The sequence below is a fragment of the Moschus berezovskii genome, chromosome 14, assembly GCF_049115385.1.
Source record: "Moschus berezovskii isolate FMDL1 chromosome 14, NW_MosBer_1.0, whole genome shotgun sequence".
NCBI classification, from domain to species: Eukaryota; Metazoa; Chordata; class Mammalia; order Artiodactyla; family Moschidae; genus Moschus; species Moschus berezovskii.
Genome location: NC_142473.1, coordinates 59,329,193 through 59,351,629, shown reverse-complemented (window position 1 = coordinate 59,351,629; position 22,437 = coordinate 59,329,193). Strand labels below are relative to the sequence as shown.

Here is a 22,437-nt window from a genome sequence, read left to right as displayed (position 1 = left end):
ACTGGTGTTTTCAATGTACAGTTTTGCCAAGATTGAAAACACAGTAGGCAAGGTGAGAGCAGGACACCTGGGCACACAGGTTTCATAATGGGACCAGGATTCTAGAAAGGTCTTTAACCCTTGTTGAGAGCCTCATGTCTATGAGGAGGTCAGTTAGTTACACTGAGATCCTGCATGTGTAGCGTCCACCCAGAGCCAGCATGGAGTAGGGGCTCACTAGCAAGTTGCTCAGGCAGCTGACTCTGCCCTGATCTGGGGTCACTAAGACAGATGTTCAGTCCTTCCGGAGGTATCCACTGTCCTTCTATCTGGTCCATGACTCACTTCAGGTGAAGCACCTCTGAGGCCTCCTCCCTACTGGTGATGAATTCCTAACCCTTGAACTGGACAGTAGTCCCCCAGACAGCAGGCAGTAATTCACAGGGACCCTGCCTGACAGCCCACTTCATCTCCATAGATGTTTGCTTCACAAAGGCCCAAACCTTAGCCTCCTGTTTCCTAAACCTCACTTTGATGCTGACTGTTACCACGTAATCTCAGCCACCTAGGTCTGATTGCTCCTTTCTCTCTGCCTTTGCTCTCTCACAGCTCTCCCACTCCCACCTCTCCCATCTCCTGACCCTAGCACAGTCCATTCTACATGCGAGGGTGAGGCTTGGCCAGCCCACGTGGTTGCCTGCAGATCTGTGTTGACTGACCCCGTGTCAACTGTCACTTCATTACCATCCAGGAGAGTCATCAGGTTAGACCCCAGCAGGTCCTTTGTCCCCTGTGAGTCATGAGGTCTGAGAACTTGTTCCAGGTCAACAGCAGCCTGATTTCAGGAGGAGGCTCCAGCTCTGCTCAACCCTGAGGGCCTCTGAGCCTCTCTGCCATACTCGACAGCTCCTGTGCTCCTTGGACTGTCTGAGTCAGCCTGTGTGTTTGGGGGAGATCTTCCTATGAGGGCAAGTCCATTTGGGCAGACTGAGAGCACTGCGGGCTGTCAGGGAGCAGGGTCTGTGTAGTGTTGGACCCTAGCTGTGCAGCCCTGACTCTCTGTATCCATGGCGATGCCGACTGCAGAACAAACACCCCAGTGTCACTGCTTAACACATGAAGCACATCTTTGTTCACATAAACTTCAGTGCGGATGTAACTATTTGGGTTCCTCACTAGGCGGCACTCCTCCAAGTTTACGGTCTTTGCTTCTTTCTTGTGTGGCTCAAGGTTGTGGTGAATGAGGGGATCTCCTTCCCTCTGGCCCAGCCAGTCTCTCCCCACCTCCCAACCCCCATCCAGGTGCCCTAAGTCTGAAGGTCACCTTGTACTGTGTCCCAGCCAGGCCTGAGATCACAATTCCCAGGTTCTTACAATTACCATGATTCCTACCTCTGACCTGTGCTCACAACTTTGCCTCACATGGGGCTCTGTGGTGTGGACATCTCAGCCTTTGTCCTGCAGGCAGACTGCCTCCAGCAGCACCCACAGCACTGGAGTTGCCTAGTCTAGTCTCTGAGGGCTCATGGGTTATCACTGTGGTAATGCCGGCGAGATGCCTCCAGTGACATCACCTCCAAGTGTCTCCTCCTCCTCCTGAGTGTGAAATGGACTTAGGGACTCGAATCCAACTGAGAGAATAAGGCAGAATTGATGCCAAGTGACTCAGGGTTTAGGGAGTAGAAGGTGTGTGCTGCTCTCTCATTCTCTCACCCTCTGTCTCTCCTTCTTGACTGGCTTGCTCTGGAGAAGCCTGGTCACTGGCAACTACCAAGTAATTGACAAGCCCACTAGCAGGGCTCTGAAGCCTTCTGCCAGAAGCTTTGTGAGTGAGCTTGAGAGTGGGTCCCCCAGGCCAAGTCAAGGCTCTTGCCCCCCCACACTAGGACAGGTTGGCTGCCCCGTCATGACTGAATTGAGGGGAAGCCTCAGTTGCTCCCAGTGCCCAGGGTACATAATTGACCACTCATCCATTAATGCTCATGACCTTTCACCCCAAGCGAGCCCACAACACGAGTCACTGACTGTGATCAGGAGAGTGAGCTGGGATGAAAAGGGATTGGGATCGTGGGTTGCGTGGAGCTGATGTGACAAAGGAGGGGACAGTCACTGACTAATCTGAGGAGACAAGATGTCCAAGGAAAGAGGTCAGCAGATCCCAGAACACATTAGGTGAGAGAGCACGAACTCATGGAACCTCCCAGCCACCCACAACAGTGACAATATAATAACTCCTTGCTACATTCAGACACAAAAGTCTGCAGTGGTTTATTACCCAAGAATGGAAAATTGCAGTGGGCGGGAATTTATCTCTTTGGTAAATCTTGCCTTGCCTTCAAGGTCGTGCCCACCTGCAACTCTTCAGTCTTCCCTGTTGGAAACCATCACTCCTCCTCTCAAACCTATTGCTCTTGATTCCCACCTTTCTTGGGAACGTATATCATCCACCTGATCAGGCCATGATGAGATGTTGGGTACATGTCTGACCTGACTTCTAATTACACCTGCTCCCCAACATTCCCTTGTGGCTCAGATGGGAAAGAATCCACCTGCAATGAGGAGACCTGATTTCAGTCACTAGGTTGGTCAGACCCCTTAGGGAAGGAACAGCTAGCTACCCACTCCAGTATTCTGGCCTGGAGAAGTCCATGGAGAGAGGAATCTGACAGGCTATAGTCCATGGGGTCTTAAGGAGTTGGACAAGACTTAGCGACTTTCACTTTCCCACCATTCCACACAGGATGTAGAATGGTTAATTATTTTATTAAATCTCCTAAGATTCAAGGTGCACATTGTGATGCTTGTTTCTCTGACAACAAAAGTGAGGTTTGGAAGGGATGTGCCTTGCACATGGTCACTGATAAGGGTTACGTCAGGCTTGGATGCATATTTACATTCTTGAGATGGCCCACATACATAGTTATGGGTGTTGTTAGCTTCTGTTGGAAGAAAGAAGTTGCCCACATAGGTGTTAGGGCTCACAGTTCTGGCCCTATGCTTCCATTCTGTCCCCTCCCTTATGATCTGTGTCATTGTCCAGTGGCCCAGAGTATCTTTCATCAGAGGCATGTCTTCATCACCCCTGCTTGCAGACACATGGAACCATTCCCTCCTCATGTTCCTTCTCTCCCTGGTCTACCCTGTATCTGCACATAGCCTCTTCTTGTCTCCCACAGAATAGGGCAGAGGTGGTAAGTTGGAGCTGACTGGTCAGGGAGGATTCTGCTATTCTGTGGATCATCGGATCCACCATGTGGGAAGGAGAAACATGGCAGCAGGGCTGAGGGCCAGGCTGGCATTAAATGGGAGGCTTTGATCAGTGTTCCCAGTTGGGGAGTAGGGAGGAAGAAAAGAAGAAGGATGAAACAGAATCCTTTCACTGATAAACTGACATTTATGGAGCTCCCTTTTGTGTCAAGCTCAGGGCTGAAGTTATAAAGGATGAGTAGGGGCTATCTCATGGACCTCTCAACTCTTGTGACATAGAGTGAGGTGAGAGCTCACTTTAGTCAAGCAGGAAAACAGAGGCTCAGAAGAAGGGTGAAGAAGTCTGTGCATGGTCATTTAGCCAGAGACAGAGCTGAAGTCTCCTTCCCCACCTCGTGGGCCGCTCTGGCTGCCCAGGGCTCATACGATCAGAAACTCAAAGGTGCCTGGATGAATCAGGAGGTTGTGGCCTGGCCTTCCTCTTCAGCTCTGGGAGGGAGGAGCTGGGACAGGAAGGATACAGGATGCAAGAGTTTGTAAGAGAATGCCCTGCACTTGCTGGTGGCTTCTGTCCTGTCAATCAAGGCAGAGGAAGAAAAAGCTGCTCACTGGAGCTGCTCTTTGTCCTGCTCATTGAGTGACAGGATCACAAAGGAAAGACAAACAGACATCATTCTCTCCTAGCATCTCTCCCATTTCTCAGGTGGGCAGATACGAAGAGGACCCATTACAGAGAAGTCACAGCAGGAGAGTAAATCACTGATGCCAGAGTCTGCTCTCCTCTCCCAGAAGCCAGCTGTGACCCAAGGCCTGGTGTGGGGAGGAGCTTCAGAGGTCAGTGAAAGCTCTGGAGATGTGTTCAACAGATACCTCCAGGAAGCCTTCTGGGATCACAGCACCTCCGACCATCCTCCCTAATGCCAGCCCTGCTTTTTGGAGGAGCCCCTACTCTGGGGAGGTGCTCAGCAGATCTCCAAGTGTTGGTCTCTGGGAACGTTGTACTTGAGCTTGTGGGCTTCGAAGAGATTTTCCAGCTCCTTCACGTAGCGCTGGTGAAGCCTGTCCACCTCTTCCTGGGAGGGATGTGGTGTCTTCTGCACCTCGATGGGCTTCCCCACTGCAAGACACAGAGGTGAGTGGTGGTCCAGATGAGGAACCACTGAAGGCGCAGGGACCTTGGTGTTCCCACTAGACTGGTCATCTGAGCAGGTAAGCAGTCTAATTCCCTCCCTTTCAATTCTATTTTGAGTTATAGATTCTAAGATGTTAGGTCAATTTCAAGATTCTGAAATATCAACAATACAGTCAGCAAGCATTTGCATGCATTATCTCTTCTGTAATGCTAACAATCTTATGGGGAAATCACCTGATATTATTCCTGTTTGACTCCTGAGGAAATGAGGCCCAGGGAGGTTAAATACCTTGTTCAATGTCACATAGCCAGGAAAAATCAGTACCAGGGTGTAAGGGCTGGGGATGTGCACTTAGCCTCTGGGAAAGGTGACTCTGGGATTCTCAGATGCCATGATTGGAAGAGCTTGTGTCTATAGGAAGAGGTGAATCAGAAAGCAGCTGCTATGTCTTCTCTTGGGAATGGTCTGGAGGTTGCAGCTCTATAAACATTCATGTAGGCAGTCAAGAAACAACTGGAGTAACAGGGAAATTTGGCCTTGGAGTATGGAATGAAGCAGGGCAAAGGCTAATAGAGTTTTGCCAAGAGAATTCACTGGTCATAGCAAAGACCCTCTTCCAACAACATAAGAGAAGATTCTGCACATGGACATCACCAGATGGTCAACACCGAAATCAAGTTGATTATATTCTTTGCATCCAAAGATGGAGAAGCTCTATACAGTTAGCAAAAGCAAGACCAGGAGCTGACTGTGGCTCAGATCATGAATTTCTTATTGCCAAATTCACACTTAAATTGAAGAGAGTAGGGAAAACCACTGGACTGTTCAAATATGACCTAACAAATCTCTTGAGATTATACATGGAAATGAGAAATAGATTTAAGGGACTAGGTCTGATCAATAGAGAGCCTAATGAACTATGGACGGATGTTCGTGACATTGTAGAGGAAACAGGAATCAAGATCATGCCATGGAAAAGAAACGCAAAAAAGCAAAATGGCTGTCTGGGGAGGCCTTACAAATAGCTGTGAAAAGAAGAGAAGCGAAAAGCAAAGGAGAAAAGGAAAGATATAAGCATCTGAATGCAGAGTTCCAAAGAATAGCAAGGAGAGATAAGAAAGCCTTACTCAGCGATCAATGCAAAGAAATAGAGGAAAACAACAGAATAGGAAAGACTAAAGATCTCTTCAAGAAAATTAGAGATACCAAGGGAATATTTCATGCAAAGATGGGCTCAATAAAGGACAGAAATGGTATGGACCTAACAGAAGCAGAAGATATTAAGAAGAGGTGGCAAGAATACACAGAAGAAGTGTACAAAAAGATTTTCATGACCCAGATAATCATGATAGTGTGATCACTCACCTAGAGCCAGACATCCTGGAATGTGAAGTCAAGTGGGCCTTAGAAAGCATCACTACGAACAAAGCTAGTGGAGGAGATGGAATTCCAGTTGAGCTATATCAAATCCTGAAAGATGATGCTGTGAAAGTGTTGCACTCCATATGCCTGCAAATTTAAAAAACTCAGCAGTGGCCACAGGACTGGAAAAGGTCAGTCTTCATTCCAATCCCAAAGAAAGGCAATGCCAAAGAATGCTCAAACTACCGCACAATTTCACTCATCTCACACGCTAGTAAAGTCATGCTCAAAATTCTCCAAGCCAGGCTTCAGCAATACATGAACCGTTAACTTCCAGATGTTCAAGTTGGTTTTAGAAAAGACAGAGGAACCGAGATCAAATGGCCGACATGCACTGGATCATGGAAAAAGCAAGGGAGTTCCAGAAAAACATCTATTTCTGCTTTATTGTCTATGCCAAAGCCTTTGACTGTATGGATCACATAAAACTGTGGAAAATTCTGAAAGAGATGGGAATACCAGACAACCAGACATGCTTCTTGAGAAACCTGTATGCAGGTCAGGAAGGAACAGTTAGAACTGGACATGGAGTAACAGACTGGTTCCAAATAGGAAAAGGAGTACGTTAAGGCTGTATATTGTCACCCTGCTTATTTAACTTCTATGCAGAGTACATTGTGGGGAATGCTGGACTGGAAAAAGCTCAAGCTGGAATCAAGATTGCTGGGAGAAATATCGATAACCTCAGTTATGCAGATAACATCACCCTTATGGTAGAAAGTGAAGACGAAATAAAGAGGCTCTTGATGAAAGTGAAAGAGGAGATTGAACAAGTTGGCTTAAAGCTCAACATTGAGAAAACTAAGATCATGGCATCTGGTCCCATCACTTCATGGGAAATAGATGGGGAAATAGTGTCAGACTTTTTTGGGTTCCAAAATCACTGCAGATGCTGATTGCAGCCATGAAATTAAAAGACGCTTACTCCTTGGAAGGAAAGTTATGACCAACCTAGATAGCATATTAAAAGCAGCGACATTACTTTGCCAACCAAGTTCCATCTAGTCAAGGCTATGGCTTTTCCAGTGGTCATCTATGGATGTGAGAGTTGGACTGTGAAGAAAACTGATCGCCAAAGTATTGATGCTTTTGAACTGTGGTGTTCGAGAAGACTCTTGAAAGTCCCGTGGCCCGCAAGGAGATACAACGGAGATCAGTCCTGTGTGTTCATTGGAAGGACTGAACTAAAACTGAAACTCCAATACTTTGGCCACCTCATGCGAAAAGTTGACTCACTGGAAAAGACTCTGATGCTGGGAGGGATTGCGGGCAGGAGGAGAACGGGACGACAGAGAGTGAGATGGCTGGATGGCCTCACCGACTCGATGGACGTGAGTTTGAGTGAATTCCGGGAGTTGGTGATGGACAGGGAGGCCTGGTGTGCTGTTATTCATGGGGTCGCAAATAGCTGGACATGGCTAGTGACTGAACTGAACTGAAACATTCATGAGACCACCACCACACAATGCAAAGAAATTTTCATAGAGGGGGTTGTCTGAACTCAACTAAGAAATGACTGGGTGAGTAGAGATGAACAGCTCTATTGGATCCTAGTTGGAATTCAATAAGAAAGCAAATAGCTGAAGGACGGTGCTAAGTCTATGGACTAAAACCCATGCCCATTATTTACAAGGAAATCCCTCTGGCTTTCCTTCAAAGCCTGATGACTGCTACTTTACACACAGTTCTAATAGACCTACAATGGTCTTGTATCCACCTTCTCCAATTACTGTCATTAGACGCTGTGGTCAGAATTAAACCCTCTTTGTCTTGCATAATAATAAATCAAATACCCTTATCAAACCTCAACTTTGTTACCAAGGGCAGGGTGATCTCTTGGAAGTGATTTACTTTCTGTGCATCTATGTTTGCAATCAATAAAATGGGAATGAGAGGCCCTGGAGTTGAGCTATTTCAAATCCTGAAAGGTGATGCTGTGAAATTGTCGCCCTCAACACGCCAGCAAATTTGGAAACTCAGCAGTGGCCACAGGACTGGAAAAGGTCAGTTTTCATTCCAATCCCAAAGAAAGGCAATGCCAAAAAAATGCTCAAAGTACCACACAATTGCACTCATCTCACATGCTAGTAAAGTGGTGTTTAAAATTCTCCAAGCCTGGCTTCAGCAATATGTGAACTTCCAGATGTTCAAGCTGGTTTTAGAAATGGCAGAGGAACCAGAGATCAAATTATCAACATACGCTGCATCATCGTAAAAGCAAAAGAGTTCCAGAAAAACATCAATCTGATTCATTGACTATGCCAAAGCCTTTGACTATGTGGATCACAATAAACTGCGGAAAATTCTGAAAGAGGTAGGGATACCAGACCATCTGACCTGCCTCTTGAGAAATCTGTATGCAGATCAGGAAGCAACAGTTAGAACTGGACATGGAATCACAGACTGGTTGCAAATAAGAAAAGGAGGACGTCAAGGCTGTATATTGTCACCTTGCTTATTTAACTTATATGCAGAGTACATCATCAGGAACGCTGGGCTGGAAGAAGCACAAGCTGCAATCAAGATTGCCAGGAGAAATATCAATAATCTCAGATATGCAGGTGATACCACCCTTATGGCAGAAAGTGAAGAAGAACTAAAGGGCCTCTTGATGAAAGTGAAAGAGGAGAGTGGAAAAGTTGGCTTAAAGCTCAACATTGAGAAAACGAAGATCATGGCATCTGGTCCCATCGCTTCATGGCAAATAGATGGGGAAATAGCGGAAATGTTAGGGGAAGCACACTGATTGAAATCGCCCACCCTGGCCATGCACCATAGTAACCATTTGCATGAGTTGTTTTGCAACAGGAGGTCCTGGTAAGGAACAGGGAACTAATAAGCCTCCACCAACAGAAGAGTTCAGGAAAGGTCAAAAGAAGACACCACTTCCCAGAATCCTTCTCTCTGGCTTCCATATTGGATGAACAAGGCATGCACCACCAGGAAGGACTCTGAGTCAGAATGATTGGCTAAAGACAACCCGGAAACTAATCCCATCACTATAAAACCTGAGACTGCAAGCCCTGTGACAGGGCTGTTCTCCTGGGTTCCCTTACCCTACAGCTCTCCACCCGGGTGCCCTTTCCCGATAAAATCTCTTGTGTTGTCAGCACATGTGTCTCCTCAGAAAATTCTTTTCTGAGTGTTAGACAAGAGCCCAGTTTCAGGGCCTGGAAGGCGTCCCCCTTCCTGCAACAAAAACAGTGGCTGACTTTATTTTTTGGGGGGCCCCAAAATCACTGCAGATGGTGATTGCAGCCATGAAATTAAAAGATGCTTACTCCTTGGAAGGAAAGTTATGACCAATGCAGACAGCATATCGAAAAGCAGAGACATTACTTTGTCAACAAAGGCCCGTCTAGTCGAGGCTATGGTTTTCTCAGTAGTCATGTATGGATGTGAGTGTTGGACTATAAAGAAAGCTAAGTGCCAAAGAATTGATGGTTTTGAACTGTGGTGTTGGAGAAGACTCTTGAGAGTCCCTTGGACTGCAAGGAGATCCAACCAGTCCATCCTAAAGGAGGTCAGTCCTGGATGTTCATTGGTGGGACTAATGTTGAAGCTGAAACTCCAATATTTTGGCCACCTGACGTGAAGACCTGACTCATGTGAGAAGACCCTGATGCTTGGAAAGATAGAGGGCAGGAGGACAAGGGGACGACAGAGGATGAGATGGTTGGATGGCATCAGCACTCAATGGACATAGATTTGGGTGAACTCCAGGAGTTGGTGATGGACAGGGAGACCTGGCGTGCTGCGGTTCATGGGGTCGCAAAATGTCAGACATGGCTGAGTGACTGAACTGAACTGAATCTCACAAGTTGTTGGGAAATCTAAACCACTGCACGTAAGCAGACAGTGCAGTGCCTGACACAAGCAGGGGCACAGTGATCAGTAGAGGCTACTGGCCCTTGTGCCCCTGTTACTCTTCTCATTCTAGACTGCCTTTCATAGGGTTACTTGCCTCTGTGTCTGTCTCACACTCTAGAACTTGTGCTCCACAAAGTGAAGGGTGCGCTGCTCTGTGTCCAGGTCTCCTTGCAGCACAAGCCCAGGCCTCTTTCTCTATAGCCCTTCCCCTCCCAACCCGGGTCTAGGCTCACCCACAGTGGTGATGGGTCGGCGGTAGGGCATAAGACCAAAGCTGTACTGGAAGACTCCACGGCCATAGAAGAGAGGGATGGAGCCTCTAATGCTCTTGTGAAGTCGGTCCTGAAACCACCGCAACCAGGAACCAGGAGAGTTCTCAACCTGGTCATATATGTCATTCTCCCCAAAGGAGAAGATCGGCACCAGAGCTGCCCTAGAGGGAGACAGGAGAGAGGGTGTGTGGAGGGGCAAGAAGGCATAAGGTGGTCACCTAGCCCCCTGAAGGGACCTTGTGAGCAGGAACTGGAACAGAGCACAGAGCCCTGGGAGAAAATTAGAATTCCGGTGTCTCCCAGATCTGCCTTGGTCTTGTTTTAGAATTTCAGGCATGTCATGGCTCTTAGGGCCAACGACCAGCACTCGGATTGATACTGAGTCCATGCTTGCTCTGCTTGTCACAAGATAGACTAGTGAATCTGAGACAAAGTGTTGGAACGAGAAAGGGACTTTATTCAGAGTGGCTGACCAAGAAGATGTCAGGCTACTGCCTCCAAATAACATCCTGAAGGGCTGATTGCAAAGTCCTTTATGGATCATAGATTGGGATATAGGTGAGGAAACTAACTAAACAGACTGTTTGATCCTTGCAAATGTCCCCTAGAATGGGTAGCCTCAGGGAGGAAAATCTGTTAGTTTCACTTCCTTACATCCTTTACAGGCCAGCATCTCAGGTTACCTTCCTTAGGCAGTCCATTAGGCCTTCCTACAGTAACAAAAGCTGCAAGATGAGGGCTAAAGTCACAAAAGCAGGTCCAGCACAAATTCAAGATTAACCCTTTATGGTTACACGATCATAAAACAAACCAAATACTGCTGAGAGTCCTCCCAGATATAAAACATCTGCAGACAGTCTGGGAAAATCTCTTCCAGCTAGCTTTGTATTCTTCACAGAAGTTTAAAGATAGGAGAATAGCTTTAAGTTATGTCCCAAGCTCCATTCTCCCAGAGTTCCTAGATCTCTGATGTAATGCAAGCTTTCAGCAATATGACCTTTGAGACGTAATCCCTTTCGTTACAAAATCTTCCTTATAGTATCTTCTCTGGGTATGTGGGTCTGAGACAGTGTATCTATCACCAACATACAATCTTCATTGTTAATGAAAGGAGAATCTGCCTGCCAAAATAGGATCTGCGTTTGCCTCTGCAGTCTTCCCTCTAAACTTCAATCCTTGCCAATCTCCAGTTGAACCCAGAGCCCTCTCCCCAATACCCGTGCATCAGGGCGAGCCTGATGAAGCCCTTGCGGTTCCGCAGCACCAGCTTGTAGGCTCCAGGCCTGGCATTCAGTGATTCCTTGACGCCCCCAACAACAATGGACAGCAGGTTGCCGCCTCCTTTCCTGCTCAGAATGTGAGTAACACTCTCCTTTTCTGATGAGACCAGCCCTGGGGAGAGAGGAAGGTGGTCACATACAGTGTGAAGGCGGCAAGCACGGTTCAGGAATATGTCACTTGGGCTCTCCCCCACCTCCCAGTTGGGAGTCCCTTGATGACAGGCACTGAGCACTACCCCTATTCCCAATACTCCCACCAAGTTCATCACTGAGCACAGAGCTATGGGAAATGCTTCTTTGGGTCTCCTCTCCTGTCTACTACACATTCACTTGGAAGAAGTAAAGAACAACTGGCCATCAACTTAAAAATCCCTCCGCATGTTGAGCCCCCATCGTCCTGGGATAGAAAGAAAGGAAAATTTCACCTAAGGACATGATGTAATCCCTGTAGAACGGGGCCCAGAAACAAAAGTACATCATCATCAGATGTGAGCGGATGCCTGGGAAAACTGAGGAGATGCCCGTGCTCTCTGTGCACAGGTTGATAAATGCTCCAGTGGCGAGGACCCCATGAGGGTGGAAGCCAGCGAGGTAGTTCCGGGAGGGGTCCAGCTCAGCAGTCTTGACCAACTGTAGGGACAGCAATCAGGTGAATCGGGGCTGCACCCCCCCCCCCAAACCCCACTCCTCTCTCCCTGCTAAATTTCTGGGCTGACCTCTTCTATGTGTCCCCTGTGCCCAAGTGCTGTCACACTCCATGTGAGTGTCCTGTGATGAGAGATGTCTTGTCTGAGGATCCTTGTCCCTGGTGAAAGCATGAAACAGAGGAGATACTCAGGGAGACTATGGAAAGAAGACAGAGAACACAGTACCACGAATGGATGAGGCCAATGCTGCCTGTTTGGGAAAGAAGAAATGGGCCCAAGGCTAAGGTAGGACTCCTGGGAAGAAGACTGGAGACAAGCCAATGTCCTATTTGAAGGCAGACCATGCCCTAGGCAGAGCCTCACCAGAATGAAGGAGTCATCATGGGAGGGAGTGAGCCTTTCACCAAGTTTTGTGGCATCTGGAGTTCTGTCCCGGGTCAAGAACTGGACCGCTGAGTCCCTGTGACTCAGTGTAAGAGACCCCAGGGTGCTGAAGGTACAGATTGGGAGGAGGGCCATGAAGTCTCTAGTGATGCCCGCAGGTGTGGGTGGAGAGAGGTCAGGGAGGTATCCTGTCAAATCTGCAGCACTTCCTGACACCAGGGCACAGCCTGGCAACAGCGCTGCACCCCTTCTCAGGCATTGGCCTGTGCAGACACTGCTGTTCCTGGATAATGATATCTTACACAGAAACTCAGCTCCTGAACTTTTCACAGAATGAGGGGAAATCAATTGTCCTCCGGGAACACTGCCTGATTCTCCTCCAATACCTCTTTTGGAAGCCCATAGGCTGCATTTAGAAAGCTCCAGTGCTCAGAAGTAGTCTCCTAAATTCTCTAGAAACTCTACCATTCAGCTCTAGCTCATAGAATCACAGCACAAAGGACTGTGAGTGTAGTACGCCAGCAGAATTGTTAACACAAGGAATGTTGCTTGCCGGCCTTCAAGTCGGCAACCACTGTTTCTGCAACTGACAATGGGCTTTGAAAGGAATTCAGGATGGAAGAAAATAGGATAATGTTCACAAAAAGTGAGGATGCACATCACAGGAAATACTTCAGTGAGCCCAGATTTTCTATCTCTCCGTATGTAGAAAAACATGAAAATCATTAACTGGAGATGTCTGCTTTTGACGGGCAGCAATCTTTTGATGTTTAGCTACATGGCTTGTTTTGTTTTGTCCTTTCCAACAAAGCCCTGTAAGTACTGACTTCTCCCTTCCCTTTTAGAACAGCTCCTCAGAGATATTGAGAGACTATCTCTGAATACAGTCCTCAGTAAGGCCTCAGAACAACACACCTGACAACCCTAAGGTTGGACACTTGTTTCCAGTAGATAGCAGAGACTCTCTGAACCCTCTGAAGATCCCTGAAGGGCCTGCTCTGTTAAGGTGTGTGGACGATTCGGACGTTCTCCTGGGAGGTGACAAGAGTTCAGAATCTGTGAGCTGTAGCGTCTCCTGCAGGCCCCAGTCCAGGACAGGGAGGTGAGAGTGCATGTCATCTCTCCCTCGGCTGGCCGCTCATTTGTACTGCCCGTCATCTGCAGCTGTTCTTGCCACAGGACTGCAGGGGTCTACAATCCTGAACCCTGTGCTCATGAAATTTCTACAAATGTGTTTCCCACAATGTCAGTAGTGTCCTATGTGAGAAATCCTCTGGGGGAGATACCTGGTTACAGGAGGGACAGAGAAGACACAGATAAGACCGGCACAGAGACGTTCAGTGGAGTTTTTCGGCCAGATATGCAAATGACAGCATTCCAGGGGTGAATGGAGAGCCAGATGCTGTCCTCAGAAGTCCCAGGATCACCTGATGTCTCATGGAATCCACACAACCCAGTGATGTCTGTGGCAGCATTTACACTTTACACATGAAGAAACTGACTCAGAGAGCCTGTGTTATCACCTAAGGTCACACCACTGGCATGTCACAGACCTGCACTAGAACCTATGATGTCCACTTTCAGAGGTGGCACCGTATACATTCTTCTCTCCTGTGTCCAGAAAGGGCCGCCTGTCCTTGCTTGGCTCCTCTCTGTGTCTTCTCTGCCTTACTCTTCTTATCCCCAGTAGATAATCAACCATCACAGCTGCTGACATCCAAGGGTTTAGTCTGTTTGGGATTCAGAATCGAGCAAAAGTCAGTTCACTCAGATTCAGGGGCCTTCATTCCTAAGGACTGATCCTTGTGTCCAGGTTCCAGTGTACAAAATGGACATGAGGTACTATGAGCCAGAGATCAGAGATTAAGAGAAAGGCAGAATAGGAGGAACTGGAGTCTTTAGTGGATCCCTGAGGAAAAGAAGAGTAGTGAAAAGCAAAGGAGAAAAAGAAAGATATAAGCATCTGAATGCAGAGTTCCAAAGAATAGCAAGGAGAGATAAGAAAGCCTTCCTCAGCGATCAATGCAAAGAAGTAGAGGAAACAACCGAATAAGAAAGACTAGAGATCTCTTCAAGAAAATTAGAGATACACAGGGACCATTTCATGTGAAGATGGGCTCGATAAAGGACAGAAATTGTATGAACCTAACAGAAGCAGAAGATATTAAGAAGAAGTGGCAAGAATACACAGAACTGTACAAAAAAGATCTTCTCGACACAGATAATCATGATGGTGTGATCACTCACCTAGAGCCAGACATCTTGGAATGTGAAGTCAAGTGGGCTTTAGAAAGCATCACGATGAACAAAGCTAGTGGAGGTAATGGAATTCCAGTTGAGCTATTTCAAATCCTGAAAGATGATGCTGTGAAAGTGTTGCACTCAATATGTCATCAAATTTGGAAAACTCAGCAGTGGCCACAGGACTGGAAAAGGTCTATCTTCATTCCAATCTCAAAGAAAGGCAATGCCAAAGAATGCTCAAACTACTGCACAATTGCACTCATCTCACATGTTAGTAAAGTCATGCTCAAAATTTTCCAAGCCAGGCTTCAGCAATATGTGAACCGTGAACTTCCAGATGTTCAAGCTGCTTTTAGGAAAGGCAGAGGAGCCAGAGATCAAATGGCCAACATCTGCTGGATCATGGAGAAAGCAAGAGAGTTCCATAAAAACATCTATTTCTACCTCATTGACTATGCCAAAGCCTTTGACTGTGTGGATCACAATAAACTGTGGAAAATTCTGAAAGAGATGGGAATACCACACCACCTGACCTGCCTGTTGAGAAATCTATATGCAGGTCAGGAAGCAACAGTAGAACTGGACATGGAACAACAGACTGGTTCCAAATAGGAAAAGGAGTACGTCAAGGCTGTATATTGTCACCCTGCTTATTTAATTTATATGCAGAGTACATCATGAGGAACGCTGGGCTGGAAGAAGCACAAACTGCAATCAAGATTGCCGGGAGAAAGATCAATAACCTCAGATATGCAGAGGACACCACCCTGATGGCAGAAAGTGAAGAGGAACTTAAAAGCCTCTTGATGAAAGTGAAAGAGGAGAGTGAACAAGTTGGCTTAAAGCTCAACATTCAGAAAACAAAGATCATGGCATCTGGTCCCATCACTTCATGGGAAATAGATGGGAACAGTGGAAATAGTGTCAGACTTTATTTTGGGGAGCTCCAAAATCACTGCCAATGAATGTGCAGCGATGAAATTAAAAGACGCTTGCTCCTTGGAAGGAAAGTTTTGACCAACGTAGATAGCATATAAAAAGCAGAGACATTACTTTGCTAACAAAGGTCCGTCTAGTCAAGGCTATGGTTTTTCCAGCGGTCATGTATGGATGTGAGTGTTGGACTGTGAAGAAAGCTGATCGTCGAAGAATTGATACTTTTTAACTGTGGTGTTGGAGAAGACTCTTGAGAGTCCCTTGGACTGCAAGGAGATCCAACCAGTCCATTCTAAAGAGCTCAGTCTTGGATGTTCACTGGAAGGACTAATGCTAAAGCTGAAACTCCAATACTTTGGCCACCTCATGCGAAGAGTTGACTCACTGGAAAAGACTCTGATGCTGGGAGGGACTGGGGGCAGGAGGAGAAGGGGACGACAGAGAATGAGATGGCTGGATGGCATCACTGACTGGATGGACATGAGTTTGAGTTAACTCAGGGAGTTGGTGATAGACAGGGAGGTCTGGCGTGCTGTGATTCGTGGGGTTGCAAAGAGTCAGACATGACTGAGAGACTGAATTGAACTGAACTGAGGAAACTGAGATTCAGAATGAGCTAAGCTCTGTCCAAGGCACAAAACGAATCAAACACTCAGGGGCAGAATACTCCCTGAGGGCTCTCAGCTCTGTTTCTATTCTCAGAGCCAATGCACACACTTTAAAAGCAGTAAAAGAACCTGCTCTATATCCTTGCTCACACCTTCTTCCCTCTCAGGGTATCAGTATCCTCATCTTATACAGTGTCAACCAAAGATCTGAAAAGCTTGTTTTCATACAGATTGCTTCACGCCAAACTTAGACTGTAGAGGGATTACACCTGTAAGATACATAAGTGAGCTGCACTACATGGCCTTCTGCGTTCCTCAAATCCTGCTCATTCATCAGTTGTCATAGTGGCCTCACCTCACTGAAGTCGCACAACCATAGTCAGACAGAAGCTGATTCTTCCCCTAGTAGTGGTAGAAGCCTTTCTTCTGCTCCCAGGCCAGTATTCTGCTCACTGCACACAGGGTCAAACATCATCATGGACACGTGGGAACTATGGTCCTGACCATTCCCTAGTCTGCTCCATACTCACTGTGATGGGGAAATAGTCCTTTGAGTACTTCCATATGGTCCAGTGCCTTATGAAAGCACTCTGCCTGCCCCCCTGTCGTGGCCTGTGTCGATCCAGGTACCACCAGATTGCATACAGGATACTGACCATCCAGAATCTTGTGAACAGGAACGCGATAAAGACTACGTAGCAGACCAAGTCTGGGAAGGAAAGCAGACCCATTAGTGGTCAGAGATATGAAGGAACGAGCTCTGCCCATATACCCAGTTCTAACAACACTGTCCATTCCTGCCCTCCTCCTAGGAGGAATTGATCAGATCCCCAAGGTTTCGAGTAGGAGAAAATGTTGTCAACACTACCAGTGTCACATTGAGAGCCTGGCTTTGAAACCAGCTGGTCCAATTTCAAACTCGCATTGTCTCACTGCACCAGATTGCTTACTCATTTGAGTCTTCCCCCTCCTTTTCTCTCTGTATTCACCAGATGCTCACCAAAGGCCTGATGGAGATGTGACAGCTTGAACTTTTTCAGTACCCAATCTTTAGAACCCCAGAGTAAAGGTTTTCTCTCTACCCAGCCCACTTCCTGTCTACCCCCAGCTCATCTTTCCGTAGATACATCCCATCACACTCCCCTTTTAGTTAAAACCCCCCATGACTTCTTATAACTTTGAGGCTCAGCTCAAGCAGCTCAGCCTAGCTCAAGCTCCCCACTGGTGGCCCAAACCCTCTCTTGTTCCAGTCTCACACACCACATGCACCTCAAGTTCCAACTACACTAAGCTGCTCAGCTGATACAACTCCCAGGTTCTTTAGTTTTGCTGAGCTCTTTCTTTTGCTACCAGGTTTGTCCTGCTGAAGGAAGGAGGGAGGAAGAGGACAACTCATGCCTGGCCTGTTCATCAGGACTGCAGCAGGGCTAGAAACAGCCCCAGTGAGCAATTCCTCCCAGACTTAAAATTCTGAGTCCCTTCACAGGTTAATCCTGGTTTTGACTCAGGGTCAGGTGGTCTTTGAGACTGTCTCTAATCTGATGCTAATTGAGTCTCACCGTTAGAGAATATTGTGTCCTTTCCATTCCACTCCCTCTACTGAACACCCTTTGCTCATACTCATAAAGAAGTTCATCCACACCTGTCATTTATTTGAAAGTAAGGTAAACCGGGACTGTCATTCATGCCCGACATCCTGGAGGAGGGGACTTTTGACCCAGTCTGAATAGTGCATGTGTGGGTGCTAAGTTGCTTCAGTGCTGTCGGACTCTTTGCAACCCTCTGTACTGTAGCCCTCCAGCCTCCACTGTTCATATTCTCCAGGCAAGAGTACTGGAGTGAGTTTCCATGCTCTCCTCTAGAGGATCTTCCAGACCTAGGGATCAAACCCGCATCTTCTGTGGCTTGTGCATTGCAGGCAGTTTATTTACTGCTGAGGCACTGGGGAAGCCCAGTCTGAAGAGTAGCAAAATGCATAAATCAAAGTAGTGTGGGGCTCACAGAGGCTCTCTTTCTACAGAGCACCTCCAACCTGTCTGGTGCCGGTGGTTAAGCCGTGAACAACGGACAGGAATTCCTGCCCACCTGGTGCTGGCTTCAGGGTTGTGTTTGGAGCACTTTGTTTTGTGCTTTCAATTATAATGATGGCAAAATATGTTTACCATATACCAGTTATCGAAATGTGCTAGCTATTGTTAATGTGCTGTTATGGACATTGGGGAGATTGTATCGTTTCAAATTATGATCTCATGACAGAGGGCTTATAGAGAACAGCGTAGAGATTTCTTATAAAACTATTAGAATAAAATAGGACCCAGCAGTTCCCCTCCTGGACATAGACTTGAAAAGATTTTTGAGAGTCAATTTGGTGTAATTCAATTAATTCACGTTGTTGTGTAACTATATTAACCTTCATCTCAGAACTCTTTTCATCTTCCTAAAGTGATCCTCTGTACCCACGAAATTAGAACTTCCATCCAGGTCGAGAGAATATAACCAAGTTGTTGATGGAGGTTCATTGTCGGGTAGTATTTGGGGGAAAACTTTTACTTTTAGAATGCACATTTTGTTTTGATGTGTTAAAATGGCATGTATTTGTTTTTCAGACAGAAAAAAGAATTTTAAAATGTGCGCATTTCCACTTGATCAGAAAGAACTCCCCATCTAAACATCTCCCTCACTCTGGCCTCTCCTTTAAGTACTGTCAGCAGGCAAAATCCTAACTTGGGTGCATTTTCCACCCTTAAAGAAGTGAAGTGAAGTGAAGTAGCCCAGTCGTGTCCGACTCTTTGCGACCCCATGGACTGTAGCCCACCAGGCTCCTCCAATCATGGGATTCTCCAGGCAAGAATACTGGAGTGGGTTGCCATTTCCTTCTCCAGGGGATCTTCCCGAGCCAGGGATCGAACCTGGGTCTCCCGCATTGTAGGCAGACACTTTACCTTCTGAGCCACCAGGGAAGTCCCTCCCCTAAAGAAAGAAAACACCTTTTTTCCCCTCATAATGACAAGAAGGAAAGATGTAAAATCCACTTTACCGAGACCCAGAGAAGGTATTCAGGTTAGCTAACCTCATACAGAAAGCCAGCAGGATGAGTGCTGGTTTCAATTCTACAGTTATGTCCATATCATGCCCCCAACATTCAATCATTCAACAAGCATTTATGAACATTAATTCTTCTAGGAGATGGAGATGCAGATGAGAACAAGACAAGCTATCTGAAAGGAGCTTATGTTCCTGCGTGAGTGTGTGAATTCTAGAGAAGAGGAAAGAAACAGATTATACCAGTAACCCACTGAAAAGTATTAGTTGCTGGGGCCTGAGTCCTCAGTAACAGGTCCCGGTTGACCTTTCAGGACACATCGTCGCCCTCCCCAAACTGCACTAGGCCAGCGTGAACCATCTCTTCACTATATGTGCAGCGTTTACTTCCCTCCTGGGAAAACTGCCTTTCCTGAAGGCCTGTACATTCCGCCTTGTAGATTCATCTCCTAATATCTTTAGAAAAGAGCCCCTTCTCTCCACCCACTGCCAGCCTCCCTAGACCAGGGTAAGTAATCTTTTAAAGAGCAAAACTGGAAGCATTTCAGACACTAGGGCTCAAGAGGCAACGTGGAGGATATTGCATAGGCACAAAATTATTTAAAATGCAAAAGCCATACTTCGCTCATTGGCTGTACAAACACAAAGACAATCAGGGGGCTAGTTTTCAATCATGGGTCTATGAGGTGACATCTGATGTAGATTGTGACCTTATGATTGAGCAGAACCTATGCAACCTTCCTGGGAAAGATCCCTCATGGCCTCTGCCTGCCTCTTATTTGTCGAAAATCTTCAGCTTCCTAAGCCTCCACCAAATTTCAAAAATAAAATTATTAAGATAAATCATAAACACAGAAAGAAAACAGTCCCAATCAAGAAAATAAATAACAGTTTAACCATTCCACAAATTCAAAGAATTTTAGTTTGTTCCCAAGCGCCGTAGATAATATTGAGACTCATCATTGAGTGGTTTTGCAGATATTGAACTCCAGCAGATGGAAGAAGTTGCCCACCAGCCCATAGACCTCAGAACAGGGGAAACCACAAGGCTGATGTTGGTGACTCCAAGTTACCTCACCACCAAGCAATCAGACGATTTTCTAGGGGTTGATCATGCACCCAGCATCTCTACCTCACCCAGTCTCTAGACACCATTCCCTGGTAATCAAAGAGGTTTCAGGCATTTTGAGCTTTAACTCTCTGGACTCCTTGCTTGGCCCCTGTAATAAAGCCTACACTTTTTTCATCACAACCCAGTTTCAGTATAGGAGCTTTACTGTGTTCCCACAAGTCGACCCAAATCTGATTTGCTAACAACTGCTCCCTGTCATCTCCCCACTGCTCCGTCTCCCCCAACACCCAACACAGAAGATCCCTAAATTATAGCTTGTCTCCCACAGATTAGACCTTGTCACTCCTGTACCTAAAGCCCTGTTGGGGATCCCCTTTGTCCTTGAGAAGAGGACCAAGGTACAAACTACTGTCCCTGGCATCAGAGGCTCCGGATGCCTTTTCTCAGCTGCTTCCCTTCTATTTCCAGGCCCAAAGTTACTTGATATTCTGCCCTCCACTGGACACTCCCAGGTCCCAGGCTGGGCTGAGGTGGGCACAGACAGTCAGACACACTCCCATTGGCAAAGCTCCCCCACGGCCGTGTGAACAAGATATCCCTCAGCCCAGGTGATCCCCAGGCACTAGGCTCAGCATCCACCTTAGGACCTGTATCTTTCCGCATCAATGCACCATGTACACCTGAAGTGGCAAGTGCCCATGGCCTCCCAAACCCATCTCAGTTTTCCTTACGCAGGGCCAAGTAAGAGAAGGTCAACTGCAGGACCGCGAAGGTCTGCAGCCTGCGTTCCAGTGGCACAAACAAAGGTGCAAACTCCACCATGCTGATTCCTCTGCTTCCTCTGGAGGCTTCTCTGAGCTCTGCTGTGGTCTGAGACACCGGCTGGTTTTTGTTGCTGCCAGAGCATGTTAAGTATTTGTGGGAGTAGGGGAAGTTGTCTAGCCAGCCTTAGAGTCTCATTGCACCTACCGTGGCAGGGTGCAGTATCCTAGGTGAAATATTTAAAATCACCTGGCCTGGACTAAACTTACTACAGAGGAAGAGAAGTGCACTAGACTCTTCAGGCAATACATTATCTGCCAGATCACCTTTGCTCAAACCTGCCCATTACTTGGCAAATAAAGCAGCAAGTACAGGGCAAACCTGCCCTCTTTACACTTACACAACTATTTGACTGCAGTAATTGTGTCCTTTCACCTGCCAGGTCCATGGTTTCCCTTTATAAATAAGAAGTATGAGCCCCCACATAAATATCTCTAGACCCACTATCTCCTCATCTGGCTACTTTTTCCTCAGTTTGCCTGGACAGCAAAACTCACGGAAGAGCCGTCTGATTTCCATGCCCTCTCCTCCAATCTGTCCTCCTGCTTCCAGACTTCAGATGTCGCTGTTTCATGAAACTGCCCTTGACAAGTTCACCACTGGCCTGCAGGATGCTGAAAACAGTGATCAATTCTCAGCTCTCATTTTGACCTCTCAGCAGCCTCAGACACAACTGTTTCTTCCCTTCTCCTTGAAACCACTTGATCTGTGGACACCACACTCTCCTGGTTCCCCTCCTGCCCCTCCGTCTACCTCTGGGTCTCCATGGTGGCTCTTATCTTTCCTTCACCAGGCTAAATGTTTCAGGGCCCTTCTGTCCTCTCAGTCTTTGGACCTTCTCTTTTCTCTCCATCCACCCCTGCCACCCTCCCCGAGACCTCCAGGCTCATGGCCTTGGAGTCTGTTTACAGGACAAAGACTTCCAAACTGTATCTCTAGCTCTAACTTCCCCACAAGCTCCAGATTTGACTAAGTAGGTGGGAACTTGACATCCACCCTGATAGTTGGCTTGGCATCTCCATCACAGCCCATCTATAATTGAACCTGCCCATGCTACAGTCTGCACATAGTCACAGAGCTTTGCAAAGTGGTCACACAGGGAATATACTGGTCATCCAGTGTTTAAGATTCTGCGTTTCATGGCTGATGGCCCTGGTGCCTTGGAAATTTCATTGTGAATACAGTGCTTTCCTAATCGTAATGCATATACTTGAAATGTTTACAAGTCACTAAATATCATTTCATCAAGTTCATGTTCTATTCTTTTGTTGATTTAAATATATCTTGCAATGGAAAGCTGCTTTCCACCACCACAGCAAGCCACTGCGACGGACTGCGATGACAACATTCTCACTGGTCCCTGTCCCTGTGCCCTTATTCCTCCCACAGACTCACAAGCCAGATGGACTGCTGGGTATGTGACTGCAGAAGCTAGCTAAGGAGCAGTAGTGCCAAGCCTTTGCACAAAACTGTAGCCCCAATGTAGACTTTGACCAGAATATATGCAGTGTCCAGATAC

General features: G+C 46.9%; 1 protein-coding gene across 3 annotated transcripts; it reads right to left on the bottom strand.

The window, feature by feature from the left end:
• Positions 1–2,241: 2,241 nt before the first annotated feature.
• Positions 2,242–21,030, bottom strand: LOC129554687 (2-acylglycerol O-acyltransferase 2-like). 3 transcript variants are annotated; one of them, XM_055423708.2, is made up of 6 exons: positions 20,828–21,030; positions 16,513–16,691; positions 11,589–11,793; positions 11,101–11,275; positions 9,845–10,044; positions 2,242–4,303 (listed from the first exon to the last, which is right to left on the bottom strand). In XM_055423708.2, exons 1-6 carry the CDS (start codon positions 20,916–20,918, stop codon positions 4,149–4,151), a joined length of 1,005 nt encoding a protein of 334 aa, XP_055279683.2. In that variant the 5' UTR covers positions 20,919–21,030; the 3' UTR covers positions 2,242–4,148. The 3 variants fall into 3 exon arrangements, with proteins under 3 accessions (XP_055279683.2, XP_055279685.2, XP_055279684.2); XM_055423710.2 differs by having other exon boundaries at positions 16,639–16,691; XM_055423709.2 differs by lacking the exons at positions 16,513–16,691; positions 20,828–21,030 and adding an exon at positions 11,880–12,628.
• Positions 21,031–22,437: the final 1,407 nt, after the last annotated feature.